We start from the raw sequence: 16,107 nt of genomic DNA on the forward strand, positions 1-16,107 counted from the left end.
GCAATTCATGGAGATACGACAGATGACTAATTCTAATGTGACTGCTAGTGCATTGGATGAATTGTCAGCCAGTACTAGACAAGAAATAGAATTAGCCAAAAGACAAAAGGCAGAAATAGCTGCTAAAAGAAGAGAAAAAATAATGGCAAAGATTTCAAAAATGCAGAAAAATTTTATCCAAGATAATGCAGATCTGTTTGAAAGTACTGATGCTGAATTGGCAAAAACTCCATCGGATATGGATGTCAGGTAATTATACTCTTTTAGATTACATTTCTTTTTCTATATGATTGATATTAGAAGATGTGGTATGATTGCCAATGAGACAACTCTCCACAAGAGATTGAATTATTAATTTTAGAAATTAACAACTATAGGTCCGTGTACAGCCTTCAACAATGAGTAAAACCCATGCCGCATAGTCACTTATAAAAGCCCCAGAAATGACAAATGTCTGCATAAAAGATTCACCTAGTATCGGAGATGATAGTCGTAGTAAGTAAGTTCATTTTATTTAGAGTCAGTACAAATGTACAGTTGACAATAACAATGACCTTAAGAAAGCTCTTACAACCTACTATGAAGTAGGGAAGGGGGTTTGAGGAACAATATTTTATTCAACCTTTGTTCTTTTTTATCAAAATTATCTTAATAGAGATTTTCTAAAAAAGTAAATGGTTTTACTTTCTTATTACATGTTTTGACTTTGTATATTTCAGTATATCTGACAGTAGGTTTCCTGTAGCCCTTGGTAGAAACCAGACATCAGTAGGATATGTAGGTTGTCAACATGCTACATGTATCCTGTGTCAAGAAGAACAAGATGTCCGACATAATTCCAGGGCTATGGTTTTAGCTGCTTACATCCAAAGGTAAGCTGGAATTTTCTAAATGCAAATGTGTGGAAGCTTAGAATATAACACAATAAGCTGGAATTTTCAAAATAGGAATTGCTTCAGGAGTATAATGCAATTTAAAGATTTTAATTGGACAATTTATAAGGTTGCTGTTGTTCAGGAGCAAAGCCTTATCTTGATTCTTCACTTTGTTCATTATTCAGATGTAATGATGACTTATATTTTCTGTTACAGGTCTACAGTGCTATCACAAAATCGTAGTAAAGTAGTGTTAAATGGGGACAAATATGATCCAACATTTATGTCAGCTGACCTCAACACTGATGTACATACTAGTTCATGTGGTCATGTTATGCATGCAGACTGCTGGCAAAGGTAAGAAAGATGATATCAGTGCTCATTATTCCAGGCTAAATAAACAAGTGTTTGGCTGCCCAGGATAGGGATTCAACTTCCTAAATTTCTGAAGTGTGATTTAGTTGATTTATTAAAGGGACAAAAAAAAATAGTATATTCACAGACACATTTTGTATTTACTTATAGATACCACATTGGATCTAAACATTGTGATTTGAAAGCATTTGTTAAGAATTGCATTTTTGTGCATTTTCATGTTTTATGCATCAAGGTCATATGTATCCATTCCCTTTATATTCCATTGAATAAATGCTATTTAAAACAAGGGTTTGTGACAGAATTAAATAAAGTATTTAAATGTTCATATAATTTTCAGATAGATTACTGTGATTGTTAATAATTTCCTTCTATTTTAGGTTTTTTGATGCATTACTGGCTAAGGAGAGACGTGGTAGACCATTTAGATTTAGACCTAGCCTAAGTTATAATGTAGATAACAGCGAGTTCCTGTGTCCGCTGTGTGAATGTATAAGCAATACTGTGATACCTATTGTTCCTGTTCTGTCTAGTCTTTGCAAAGAAAGGTAGGTCTAGTCAATTATTATGCATAAATGCAATATGTGAAAAGCTCTGGATGTACAAACATCATAATATTAAAAAGTGTCATTAACAAACAATATGTCATATGAACAAATCGTTTTAAAGACCTAAAAACTTTTGTTTAATGTAAAGTATGATAGTGAATATTTTTTTTTATAGTAATCTATTAACCACATATTATCAGTCTTGTAACAGACAATTATATACAGTGGTACAGAATGACTTGTTTTTTTAAATTAACTTTTCATTGAATTCAATATTTAGCATGACAGATGAAAGACACTTACAAGCATGGAAAAAAATAATTTTTTTATAAACCTTATTACATGTATAAATCTCTACATCATTATCTTTTTTTTAAGTCTTGACATTGTAGCCTATGAATAAACTATACAAAGTTTATATTTGTTTCAGTGATCAAAAAAGTATTTATATAACTTTTAATGATTGGATTGATGGTCTTCAGAAAACTGTTCAGCATAGTATAGAGAAAGCTAAAGAAAATGAAGATCAAGGTAAATAGGACTGGATTAATGGGTTTACATAATACTTTCCTAAATAGTAAACAGATAGGATTAAGTTTAATAAAAACAATGAAAAAAATAAAAGTCCACCAAATGAATTTATTTTAGACTTTGTTTAGCATGTTAACTGAAATTGATTGGATTGGTATTCCTCCAAAAACTATTCTAGAATGGTATAGTGTTAAAGAAAATGAAAAGAGTACTTGGTGTATATATAATGATTGATCCAAGAATAAGAATTAGAATATGTTTAGTGTTAAAGACAAATCCTTCTATTCAGATCTACCAATAACATCTTCTTTATATTTTATTTTTACTTTAGGCTAGGTAAAAGCTTTAAAATAAGTAAATAAAAAAATGGGGTCACCGACCTCGTTTTCGATTTAAAACGCCATCTTTTTCACGGAATTTGGAAATTGGGACTTCTACTCAATAGCAGTGTAATATTTTTTTAAAAGTCTGTATCCAATAAAAACTTGTCTGTTCTGTTAACCTAGTTGTTAATACAAACTATTTTAATAATATCACCATTTTCTGAGTGGAAAATAATAATGATAAGTTGCTACAATAGTTTTCCCGCCTTTTTTTATTGTGAAATACCTATAAAAAAATTAAGTTTAAAAAAAATTGACCAATAATTTCTCCATGAGTCTTCAATAGAATATGCGTTGTTTATATCTAAACAAAATAAGGAAATAAAAAGATGGGGTCACCGTAATGGAAAAAGAGATTTTTCTAAAAACGGGGTAACAATTTGAATTGGCGGGAACATATTGCGCCAATTCTAAAAACAACGTCGAAAGACGTTCGGCCGGTTTAGGCTATATTCTTACAAATTAGGGACAACCCAGTTCTCGTTATTTGCTGATTTGTTGTTTGTTTGTTTTAAACTACGACAAATTCACATTAATCTACACATGATAGTACTTAGTTTTAAGTCAGTATATAATCACAGACACGTAATATAAATGCGGTGGTTGGAAAACAATGCGTTGTACAAATGTACACACGAATGCTTCTATGAACATTTCATTTCAGGTTATTCATAGTGCTTATGTGTTTAACAGAAATTCTTTTCAAAATAGTGAAGACATTTTTATATAATATCATTGTTCAATCAAAGTATAATATCTGAAAGACAAGACAGAATTTAGCTTCAGGTATATATCATGAATTTTGATTTCGTTTAAGAATGTTGTTCCTTTTTATTTAGATGATAATTACTTAAAATCATTAGAAATATAAGACTCCGTTTCCACTAACAATAAAGATCGATCATTTCTGAGATCGCCGATCTTTAGTATTGCAAAAATGAGAAAGATTGATCTTCAATCGGACGTAAACATTCCATCTCCAGATGTAGTTTTAAAAGACCGATTTTTCTTCAAGTGAAAACGTTTTATATACATCTCGATCGACTTTTCAATCAATCAATCGATATAAAATTCCAAGTGTTTTATGTAGATATGAAAATAAATCTGCGCATGGTCAGTTTAAAAATGTTCTTTAAAAAAAGCTGATTTCAGTGTTTATTCTCAAATGATTTGACAGGATCGAACGTGCCATAGAGATAATAAAAACCAAATAAATATATTCGACGTTTTTTGCGTCATTCTTCTGAAAATATATAAATAAAAAAAAGAAGATGTGGTATGATTGCAAATAACACAATTCTCCACAAATGACCAATTGACACAGGAAATTATTAACTATGGGTCAAAGTACGGTCTACAACATTGAGCAAATCCCATACCGCATAAACAACTACAAAAGGTCCCGAAAGGACAAATGTAACTCAATTCAAACTAGAAAATAACAAAACAAAATTAATGAAAAACTAATAGATGTAGTTCTTTTACAAACAACAACCCCTTAATTACCGACTCCTGAGTTGAGACAGGACCCGTTTCAGCGCTCGGCTGATACCATTACTTATTCATTCCTTATTTGCTTATACGTTGAAATACGTTGCACCTATTACGAAACAAATCTTTTCAATTGTTTTCTTGTCTCTGGTGTTAGGTATGGGTTCTTAAAAGTGAAACATACCTATTACCGTGTATGTACCAGTTTTAGCGCTAGATCCATGACCTGCTACTTATTCGCTTACAATATGTTTGTTAAAGGTAACACCTTTTTAAACAAATCTTTTCCATTTTTTTTTCTTGCCTCTGATGCTATATATTGGTTCTAAGAGGTAAAATAACCCTATACTAAGGCGTAAATACTCGTTTCAGTGCTCAACTGATGCCCTGTTACTTATTCGTTCCATATTCGCTTACTATACTTGTGGTATTCGGTGGACCTTTTAAAAAATATCTTTTCAATTGTATTTATTCATTATTATTTTTTATTTTCTGTAAATTACTCATCTTCCGTTATACGTAATTTTTTTCTGACAATTCTTTGTTTATGATTACTTGTGACATGTTAATCAAAAATAAAATTAATAAATGCAGAAGCATATATATAATTATTTCATGAACCAAATATTTCCTTATTCAATTTTCTACGATTTTTTGTTATCGAAATGGTTAGACCGATTATTTTAGATATGCAATGTATACTAAATGTAAACGCACAAGTGCTTAAAAGATCGAAAACGAGAGATGCTCTTCAGAGATAGATTTTATTTCAATTCCGTGCAAGTGTTAAAGGGGCACTAGCTACGATATATATAAAAAAATAAAGTATGATTTTTTTTTAGATCAATCATTAATCAAATTGGAATAATGAAATAATAATTTGCTTTTAGCAATCAATTTCCTTTAATTTTGTTGAAATAAGCGATTAAACATAATTTTTGACTGATTCACTTGCAAGTGAAAACGTCATCATCATTCTAACCGGTATTCATGTGAACTTCAAGTTAACCCCTAGCTAGAGATTGACAACGCATGCATTGTACGTGTACTGGTTATTTAAAGAAAAAGAATGTCAACAATGAAAGTGAAACTACGGTAAATCATTTGATTACTAATTCGATGCACATAAAATCATTCTTCTATGGTTAAAAACAATGAGAAACATCTATTTTTAATTTATAAAATAAAATCAAACAGACCTATAAAAATGCAATTGCACGTGTTGGTTTAATCTATTCGTATCTTTATTTTTGTTTACATCGCTTATATGGTCATCTGAGGTCAAATCGATAGTTAATTAGATGGCGTCTGGACTAAAATACACACGAAACGAACCTATATATTATCTACCCCATGCTCTGTAAACTGTTTATTTTAGACTTTTGATAGTTTGGATAAATGTTTTACATTGTTATAAACCAAATATGAGAATTTGAGTCAAATCGGTTACAATGAATTTGACAGCTAGTGCCCCTTTAACGGGGTCTTATTAACATCATATCTGTTTTAATCATTCATCCTTAGGCATCAATGAATGTCGAAATATTCCGTAATGTTGCTAGAAACTCAGTCTAAGTATACTCATACAGATGTCATACTGAGGAGTATGGATAAAACCTAGTCCGACCTCTTTTCTCAAATCTCCTTTTAATTGATTTTTTTCCATATGCATTCCTCTGTAATTCTTCATTCCGACAACTTTTTAACACAGACACGATTATGTTTTTTTCATACAAAAATTGCGCACCTTGCAGATAAATATCAAATTTGGTAAATCGGAACAAACTCGGAATGGTCATATAAAAAACCTAGAATGTTAGAAGCTTTTATGTTAACTTCTCTAGATGTACTTTGTTTTACATGTATACGTCGTTAGGTTACTGTTTTGTTGGTGTTTATCAGAAATCTAATTATTATATTCATGTAAAAATGTAAGTGCCGTACACATTCAAAATACTTCAGTGCAATTTGCCATATCCATATATAGGCACGTTATGTACCTATTGCTAAAGATACATTGAATTTTGAGGACATGTCCAGAATGATTGATGATTTTCGTACTTTCTTAATGATTTGTAAAATATCGATATAATTAAGAACCTACGAAAGTCTATACATATAGAAAATTAAGGAAAAAAGTATTATATTATAATTTGATTGGCTCATCTTTCTGTCGAGAATCCAGATTCTGTATTGTTTCTTTGCAGTCATTTTTGTGTATTTGTTGTTGTTAGATTGCTGTATAGTTGACTCTCTTTTCATTCTCATATTTTATCCAATTCTGGAACATGTTTATTATATAAAAACAATTTTCATTTTTTTTCTCGGAAAATTAACCTATCAAAACGATTGTCACTCTCTCCATCGGCTCAAAGTGGAATAACTCTAATAAACGTTTCCAGTTCGCGGAAACCGCGACGTCATAAACCGCTGACGGCATAGTACTGTTGCGCTTGTATATGCGCATAAACAATAGAGGGATTTGTCTTTAAGTCCAAACATATTGCAGAATGGGGTGAGAAAGTATTAGAGAATAATAACCTAGAAATATTACATAAACCGGTACAAATGTTTAAATGCTTCCTAGTGGTTTATTATGAAAAAAAACCATTATATTCAAACAAAAATGATAAAAGATGAAAGAGAGTTTCTTTTCTTTTTTTATTTAGAAGATTCCTTGTTGTTCAAACCATGTCCATTACCAGTGGTTACAAGGATGCTAGCTGAAAGTGTAGCAAGAAATTTCCAGTTGTTGTGGGACTATGTCTCTGAGGATGGAAGGTAAAGAAAATTCTGTATTCTTCTTTTGTTACAGAATACCATAGTATTAATAAAACAACTTTAACATATAGTGTGTATTAAAGTTCACTGGAAGTTGTGATATGAAATTGGAACAGGTTTCAGGTTTCCTTTTTATCAGGAAGGTATGAAGAATATTTCAGGTTCTCTATTGGAAAACAAGCTACACAAGTTGACAATTCTGAATGTCCATGGAATAAGATGGCTGTACTTGTTTTTCAATATATATGGAATACGATAAAATAGGTTAGCCAGCAGGAATGTGATAATTATCATACATCAACAGTTTGAGAAAAAGTGGCATATAGTCCAGTTACAATGAATTTTAAACTAATGCTGGCAACTGCCAGTATTCACTTGACTGATGAAATGTGGGGTTGCTGTGAGTGTTACAATACTGCTGACACCGTAAGATGCAATTTTTTTTGGAAATAGGGAAACTGTACAATTACCAAAGTTATGTGATTGTAATTTGAACCTCTCAAAAACTTTACATAATAATAATGTTTAAAGGAATAAAGCAACTTCGCCACCATGATTACTGCTACTGTATATTTTTCAGTATATAATTTTTCACTAAATGACACTTATGTATATTTTTCAGTATATAATTTTTCACTAAATGACGCTTATGTATATTTTTCACTATATAATTTTTCACTAAGTGACACTTTTGTATATTTTTCAGTGAACAGTTCTCTGACAGCATGAAGGACATGATTAAGAAGTTTGCTTCAGATTCTTATTCTGTAAGTAATGGTGCATTTCTTGTATCTTGATTTGGTATAATTATGTGTCTTCATTATTAGCTCTTTTACATTTTCTTCAAATTTATAATCTTTAAGATATTGTTAGCAAACAATAAAAGTACCGGTAATGTTGGTTTTCTATTTTTTTCTGATCCTTTGTAGTTGCATGTAACCTTTTTAGGTGCATTTTGTGTTTAAATATTTTTTTAATATACATACATGTATTTTTAGTGTCAACATCTAAATGTCATTGTGTATGACTTTTAAACAGTCGAGATTTTATTTATTAGTCTGAAGAATGTTGATTACAATTTTAAATTTTGAAATATATTACAGTTTGGATTAGGAGTAGAACCAGATGAAACCAACCCTAGAGTTCCAATCATGGCTTGGAATACTTGTGCCTTTACCATTCAGTCCATTGGTTAGTACTTATTCTTTGTTTTTTTTTGTGATAACTTTTTCTATTACATTAAAATACTTTCAACTGTCAAGGAAATATAATGGGGCCTAATGGCCCAGCAGGAATCAGAACTAATTTCAACAGGTTTAATTCAATGTCTTGATCTTATGAGGTTCTTTGATATGCCGAATCCAACCATGTATTTATATTTTCAAATTTTTGTCAAATTTTTAAGTTGGTTAACATTGAGGTCCAAAGGGTCTGAAATTAAAATTTGATTGATTTTAAAAAAAAATGAATTCTTGGATTCTTTTGATGCTGAATCTAACCATGTATTTAGATTTTGAATATTGGACCATAATAGGAAAATGTCCAATTTCATTTTTTTAAAGTTCTTGGAATACATTCATTCTGTTTATGAAACTTATGCTGTGTCAAATATTTGACCACAATCAAAATTCAAAGCTGTATCAAGCTTAAATGTTGTGTTTGTACTTAACGACACCTAACTGTTTAGGGTTCAATCTCTGTGGTCATATCAAGCTGTGCCCTGTGGATCATTTTACTAATAGTTGATATAAAGAATTGATACAAAAAATAAAATTCTCAATTTAATGAACTTGTATTTCAGAACAAATTTTGAGACATGACCAGAAACCATTGTTTGGATCATTGTCCTCCCGACAGTCTGATTGTATGGGTTCATTAGTAAGATTTGCTGCTGTATGTGGTCAGGTGATGAATTCAGACTTGGTCAAACAACATTGTCTCAAAGTACTGTCATGTAAGTTTTTAATTATTTTTTCCATAATTTTATTCAGGTTAATGTATTATGCACAAGTAAATGCAAGATTAAAAGGTCATTAAATAATCACAACAAAACAATTCAAATTTTAAGTCTTCAAATTACAAGATAAGATTCAAATAAAACATCTTATTGTAAAGTATTTTATTCGCCAAATATAAGCAGATGATATAAAAAATGTAGAATAGAATACAGATATATTTAGGAAACAGGAAGAACAAAATGTAGGAATTTTTCAGAGACGCATGGTCTGAAAATTGAAAAACTGTTATTGCCAACTACTTTTACAGATTATCTGTTAATCTAGTTTCAATCTACACTGTTTGACATTCAGGAAACAGATAGTTGGTCACTACGGCAGAAAAATGTCAAAATTTACACTATTGACCTAATAAAAGGATAATATTGCCGATTTTTGCATAGTTTTGGCCAAAATACATGTAAATATATATATAAAAAAAAGCTTAACCCCAAAAGATTTTTTACACTCATTAGCATCTTAGTAAAAATTAATTAGTGTTAGGTTCTTTCTTCTTTCAGTTTTGATTATGGATTCTACACAAGCCAATGAAAACATGTGCATACTCGATGTGGACTTATTTCATTATCTGACTTTATTGACAATGACTCTTCCTTCACTCCATGTTGAAGGTCAACGGTCACCTTTGTCAATCATTCCCACTGGAGGAATTAACAATCATCATGCTTTAGAGCTTGTGTTTACAGCTCATTTAGTGCAGATAATGCTTGTCTGTGATATTTCTTCTCAAAGTAAGTGTATTTTACTGTTAAGATTATGAATATAGTATAATTCTTTCAATTTCTAATATTTCTTCCCTTATTGACTATTTGAGGATAGTAGAATGTAGAATAGTAGTGCAGATAATGCTTGTCTGTGATATTTCTTCTCAAAGTAAGTGGATTTTACTGTTAAGATTATTGACATAGTTTCTTTCTTTCACTTTCTAATATTTCTTTCCTTATTAACTAGTTCCATGGTAGTGGAAAAGTTGATACTTACCAAACATGCTGTTTTTCACTTCTATCAAAGAAATTTACAGAATAACCACATGGGAAGCAAATCTTTATAAAAACTTGCTAATGGCTTGCTTTACTAATATCAACCTGAAAATTTTCCTATCAAATTTCAGTGGTCTTTCTCTGGGCACTCTGGCTTCCTCCACCAATAAAATTGGCTGCCACGAAATAGCACAAAAGAGGTTGTTAAAAGTGGTGTTAAAAAAAAAATCGAACCTGAAAATCAAGGTCACCCATCATTTTGATTATCATGGATTAGTCATGTTAAAAATTATCTGATTTAAACTTTTTGCTTAAATGATAGATCAGACTGTAAATTGTTAAGTTGTGCATTGCCATTGAGAGAACCAAAGTATTTATTTATTTTATTTTATAGGTGCAATGGAAGTGGAAACAGATTCTGATGATCAGAAAATGCTGGAAATATACACCAATGTTAGGCAGTTGGCTGGGTAGGAATAATACTGTTATCAAACATATAGGGATTTTTAATGGAGAGGATATTTAATCAATGTTACCTTTCTCAATAGAAACTAAAAATTTAGATTTCAAATTTGTAAAAAACTCTTCTAGAATCATTTAACACTGTTCTTTGACTTGTAGATTGGTATGGGGTTTATAATGAATAATTTTAGTTTTGATAACGAAATTTTGTATATCATTTATTTTCAAAGTGCTTAAGAAATAATTCTCTCATGCCATGCTCTATGCTGATTTTAACATTGGTAGGCATTATATTTGTCAATATCTTAATACCAAGGCGTTAGTCATATCAGAATTTTTATTTGATCCTTTCTACCACTAGGGAAAACCTAGTAACTGAATTTTTCTGGTTTCAATGTTTAGTTGTTGTTCAATTATTTATGGAGGAAAGGTAATGGATTGATGTTCAAAAATTGATGAAATTTTTATTTTTTCTCTTTGACAGAATCCAAAGCCAGACTAGTCCTCAGCCATGGCAGGTAACACAGATGGTTAAAGAGGCGTGTCTGCCTTTCCTGAGATGTGCTGCCATTCTCTATCATCACATTACCAGTATACCAGTGCCAAATATACTTCAGGGTATTTATCATCTATCAATATTATTTTTTTAAACTCTTATACTTTGAGTACATGTTACTTACTACCCTCTTCAATATGATAAGTTCAATGTTGTACCTGATAATTAACATATCATATTTCCTATTCACATTGGGGAGTTAGTTTACTCACTTGAGATTTTTCTATCATCAGCTGTGTCATTTCAAAAGTAACAGGGTATTTAAATATGGGTGAAATAGATCCTTTGCTGAAATTACATGTCACTCAATAACATTGAATTTCAACAAAGTATCCACCATCACTGTCACTATATAACAGGATTATATGCCTGCAAACTTACAGGATTGAGGTGTGACACACAAATTTTGTATCCCTTGTTATGAATTCACAAAAATAGTTTCAAAACACCATTTTGTTTTATTCCAGATTTTGAAGTTTCCCCACAAAAGACAATACCAATTAATTTTTTAAAAGCCCAAAAAGTTGCTTCCAAAAAGCGATCATAATGGGATATTCTATGCCAGGTGAGCAACTGGTGCTCTTATGAGCATCTAGTTTCTTATGTATATTCAACTTAGTATATTTTTTTTTTATTTTCAGAAGCAGGCTGTGATCAGTTTGAGCCCATTTGTAGATATTTAGCTATTTCCTCACCTCTCTCCAGCTTGTTTGAAACACAAGGGGACATAATTCAGACTCTAGTCATGAGGTAATTTTAAAACCATGCATTTGGTGAATTAAGAATTTGTAATGGCTGTTGAAAGCATTATGCATGAAAAAAAAGAAGGTTATTATAATTTTACATTGTAATATTGCAAAAGAAAATTACAAGTATACTTAAGTTTTGAATAGAAAGTAAAAAGTTATGATAATATTTTGCTTTGCAACTACAAACGAGTCTCTTGATATATGGCACAATTCTTCATATGGTTATTCCATTCTGTGAGATGTGTTTTCAGTTCCTGTGATAATCTACTTCCTGTTTGCCAAAACTAGTAATGTCATGCAAATATAGAAAATTAATGTCATAGCTTCCTAATTTTAGGCACCAATTGCAAAATTTGATTGTTAATATATTTACTGCAAAATAGAGTTGACAACATTGAGCAAGGATATAATTTGTGAGCATTAGCTAAAAATATGTCTTGTTTTAATTATATTACAGATGGTGCAGTAACAGTACTTTAAGGGACCGGTTCTCAGCCAGTAGTGATAAAATTATTACATATCCTTTACCTATCAATAGACTTGTTCCCTTACCTGAAGATTACAGCGAGCTTATAAACAGAGATTCTACATTTACGTGAGTGCTTTTACATGATCTACTGTATATGGTTATACATTTTTTAATGATTAGATATAGGTTTAAATTGACTTTATTCAACATGTACAATGAATGAAGAATTAAGAACTTGACTTTCCCACCAAATTGTTAAATTGTACATAAAATACCTACATTTGTATTTTAAAAGAATTACAGCTTTTACATTAATGCTAGCAAGACAAATCTTTGTTTGGCTTGCTTGCTTTGTGTGTATCAATGTTTGCTCAAGCATGGCAATTAAGATAGGCGGGGCTTAAGCTTGTATACATCATACTTAAATGTTATTGGACGTTACGTTGGAGGTTTAGGACACTTAATTTTAAAACATCACATGACAAATATTCTCACATGTTTCCTCACCTGTAAAAATACAATAATTGGTCTTTGAAAGAAAAATATAAACTTAATATTGTTTTTTTTTTTATAACATATCAATCTATTAGTTCAGTTGTTTCCGTGTCTGCCCTTTCATTTATGTAACTCAAGAAAAAATTCCATAAATGGGTAACAATTGTATCGAAAAGAGAAAATCAAGTGCACCTTTTTTTATGTTAGGGTGTGTTTGAGATGAATATTTTGTCTTGAAAACGTGCAAAGGAAGAGTATTTGATACATCATCTCGCTTCAGATTCTATAATTTTTATATAGCAAAGCTACAGGTTGACTTTATAACATAAAAAAATCACAATACTAAAAGATGAAATGTAGGGGTCAAGTGAAATACCTATCCAATGAATCACAAAATCAGAGTAGGTGTGTTCGAATAGCTATTTTACTAAAAGTATTTGACGACAATCTTTAAGTTGGATGATGAAAATGCATATCTTCGAAAAAATTGTGAAAATGAACTGCCGTAATGGGGAGATAATTTTGACGAAGTAGAATCCTGACTGTATTGTATATTTACAGGTAAGGAAACATGTGAGAATATTTGTCATGTGATGTTTTAAAATTTAGTGTCCTTAACCTCAAACATAAGTCCAATAAAATTTAAGTATGATGTATACAAGCTGAAACCCCGCCTATCTTAATTGCCATGCTTGAGCAAACATTGATACAAACAAAGAAAGCAAGCCAAACAAAGATTTGTCTTGCTAGCATTAATGTAAAAGCTGTAACAGTTTTTTTAAGAATGATAAGCAACTTCCAAATTTAATATCTGCAAAAGAAATAGTAGATATAAAAAAAATGTTGGTTCTTAAAATTGAATTAACAACAAATATGTGTTCACATTGATTCAATAGAAAAGTGTTGGTCTACAGGATATTCATAACATATTTTTTGGCTTCACTGAATACAAGTGTTGGTCTACAGGACATTCATAACAAATTTTTTGGCTTCACTGAATACAAGTGTTGGTCTACAGGACATTCATAACATATTTTTTGGCTTCACTGAATACAAATAAACTCAAGATGTGGTTTTTTTTGGTAGTAAATTAATCAATGCATCCTCCAAAATGAATACCCTATGAATATTATACTTATATTGTGTATTTTATCGAATATTGAAGTATTTCACATATCTTCAACTATTGTATGGCATTGATCTTTTAAAGAGTAAAAAACTTAAAAGTTTTAAATTTTGTTTTACCTATTCTTTTGATAGATGCCCCAAATCAAATGGTGATGACACAAGAGCCCCTACTATGTGTTTGGTTTGTGGACAGATGCTGTGTTCTCAGAGTTATTGTTGCCAGACAGAACTTGATGGTGTTAAAGTTGGTGCTGCTACTGAACACTCTTACAAATGTGGGGCTGGAGTAGGAATATTTCTCAGGTATGTAACTACCTTAAAAACAAATTGAGATTTTCTGTGATTGCAGAAAATAATCATTTTCCTGTAATTGTCATAAAGGAAATCATAAGTCGCTGAGATCAAAACTGATCATATTGCAAATATTTTGGCCTCAAGTTTTGAAATGCGCATCTGGTGCCGAAAAATTGGTACTGTTAATGTTACTGCAACCTACTTGGATTAACTGCCACAAAATATAGGTTAGTAGTAGGAAACTCAAGAAGGGTAATTCATGATTTTTTTAATATTTCATACATATATTGTATACATTATTTATATACAAACAATTTTCTTTTCATATTAAGATAGGTGTTTTTATGCCCCACCTATGGAAGTAGAGGCGCATTATGTTTTCTGGTCTGTGGGTCCATTTGTTCGTCTGTTCGTCCGTCCGTCCTTCCGTTCGTCCCGCTTCAGGTTAAAGTTTTTGGTCGAGGTATTTTTTGATGAAGTCAAAGTCTAATCAACTTGAAACTTAGTACACATGTTCCCCATGATATAATCTTTCAAATTTTTCTTCCAAATTAAAGTTATGACCCCAATTTCACATTCCACTGAACATAGAAAATGATAGTGTGAAGTTCAGGTTTAAGTTTTGGTTAAAGTTTTTGGTCAAGGTATTTTTTGATGAAGTTGAAGTCACATCAACTTGAAACTTAGTACACATGTTCCCTATGATATGGTCTTTCTGATTTTAATTCCAAATTAAAGTTTTGACCCATATTTCACGGTCCACTGAACATGGAAAATGATAGTGTGAGTGGGGCATCCGTGTATTATGGACACATTCTTGTTCTTCCTATTTCACAGAGCCTATATTTTGATAATCAAAATGTGTCTTAATTTGTAGGGTAAGAGAATGTCAGGTTTTATTACTGACTGGTAAGACAAAGGGCTGCTTTGTTCCACCACCATATCTTGACAGCTATGGAGAAACAGACCAAGGTCTCAGGTAGGACACACATTTTTTTATCTATAGAATATTATTAGAGGAAAACGACTAATTTTAAAAGTATTTGAGAATATTTAATCAAAAGTTCAAACATATAAAATGAATGAATAACAGCTGTCATATCCATCTTGATAATGTCAGTTTCTTAAGCAGAAAATAATGGATTAAACCTGGTTTTTATAGCTAGCTAAACCTCTCACTTGTATGTCAATTGCATAAAATGGCATTATATTGACAACGGTGTGTAATCAAAACAAATAGACATAATAGGTAAAAATGTCAAAAATAGGGGTACAACAGCAGTCATTGAAATGTTTAGAAAGGAAATTGTTGTCATAAGTGTTAATAAATACCTAGTGAAGGGTTTTACACTCTTTGAGTAAAAAGAGACAATTTTTCAGAGGAAAGGAAGATTGTCACATATAATGACAAAATTCGTTGTTGTCAATTATGATATTTCTGTAAGAAATGTAAGACATTTCATTTTGAAAGGAGGTAACAGATGCAGTATGATGGAAATCATATTCAAGTAATAAATCTTTTATAAATGACTTGTATCAATACTTTCATATCAGTTTTGTAAGGTCCATGATAGTTTTTGTTAATTTTGTTCATGACTTTTCCAGATGAGGGAAAATTTAAATGTTTAAAAATTAGATACAATGGTTTCTACTGTTTAAGACTATTGGCCTTTGGCTTTGGCATTTCATTGGTATGCTCGTCATCACATTTTATCCATATATTTGATAAAGACTATATGAGAGTGCTACCAGTACATGTTAAAATCAATAAGTCTGGCCCTACAAAGTCAGTTTTTCATATTAACCATTTTTTTAGCTCACCTGGCCCGAAGGGCCAAGTGAGCTTTTCTCATCACTTGGCGTCCGGCGTCCGGCGTCGTCCGTCGTCCTGCGTCCGTCGTCGTTAACTTTTACAAAAATCTTCTCCTCTGAAACTGTTGGGCCAAATTAATCCAAACTTGGCCATAATCATCAT

General features: G+C 31.1%; 1 protein-coding gene across 2 annotated transcripts in view; it reads left to right on the plus strand.

The window, feature by feature from the left end:
* The window catches only part of LOC139514365 (E3 ubiquitin-protein ligase UBR2-like), a 61,347-nt gene that overhangs the window by 41,077 nt on the left and 4,163 nt on the right, over positions 1 to 16,107 (plus strand). For both annotated transcript variants that reach the window (XM_071303486.1, XM_071303485.1), the window contains exons 31-46: positions 2 to 249; positions 720 to 872; positions 1,092 to 1,232; positions 1,631 to 1,798; positions 2,229 to 2,329; positions 6,873 to 6,984; positions 7,691 to 7,751; positions 8,088 to 8,175; positions 8,786 to 8,938; positions 9,500 to 9,730; positions 10,374 to 10,449; positions 10,926 to 11,059; positions 11,639 to 11,747; positions 12,204 to 12,341; positions 13,971 to 14,141; positions 15,010 to 15,111. In XM_071303486.1, coding sequence (XP_071159587.1) covers positions 2 to 249; positions 720 to 872; positions 1,092 to 1,232; positions 1,631 to 1,798; positions 2,229 to 2,329; positions 6,873 to 6,984; positions 7,691 to 7,751; positions 8,088 to 8,175; positions 8,786 to 8,938; positions 9,500 to 9,730; positions 10,374 to 10,449; positions 10,926 to 11,059; positions 11,639 to 11,747; positions 12,204 to 12,341; positions 13,971 to 14,141; positions 15,010 to 15,111 — 2,186 coding nt within the window. The remainder of the gene's footprint in view (position 1; positions 250 to 719; positions 873 to 1,091; positions 1,233 to 1,630; positions 1,799 to 2,228; positions 2,330 to 6,872; positions 6,985 to 7,690; positions 7,752 to 8,087; positions 8,176 to 8,785; positions 8,939 to 9,499; positions 9,731 to 10,373; positions 10,450 to 10,925; positions 11,060 to 11,638; positions 11,748 to 12,203; positions 12,342 to 13,970; positions 14,142 to 15,009; positions 15,112 to 16,107) is intronic.

This window comes from Mytilus edulis, chromosome 3 (assembly GCF_963676685.1).
Source record: "Mytilus edulis chromosome 3, xbMytEdul2.2, whole genome shotgun sequence".
NCBI lineage: Eukaryota > Metazoa > Mollusca > Bivalvia > Mytilida > Mytilidae > Mytilus > Mytilus edulis.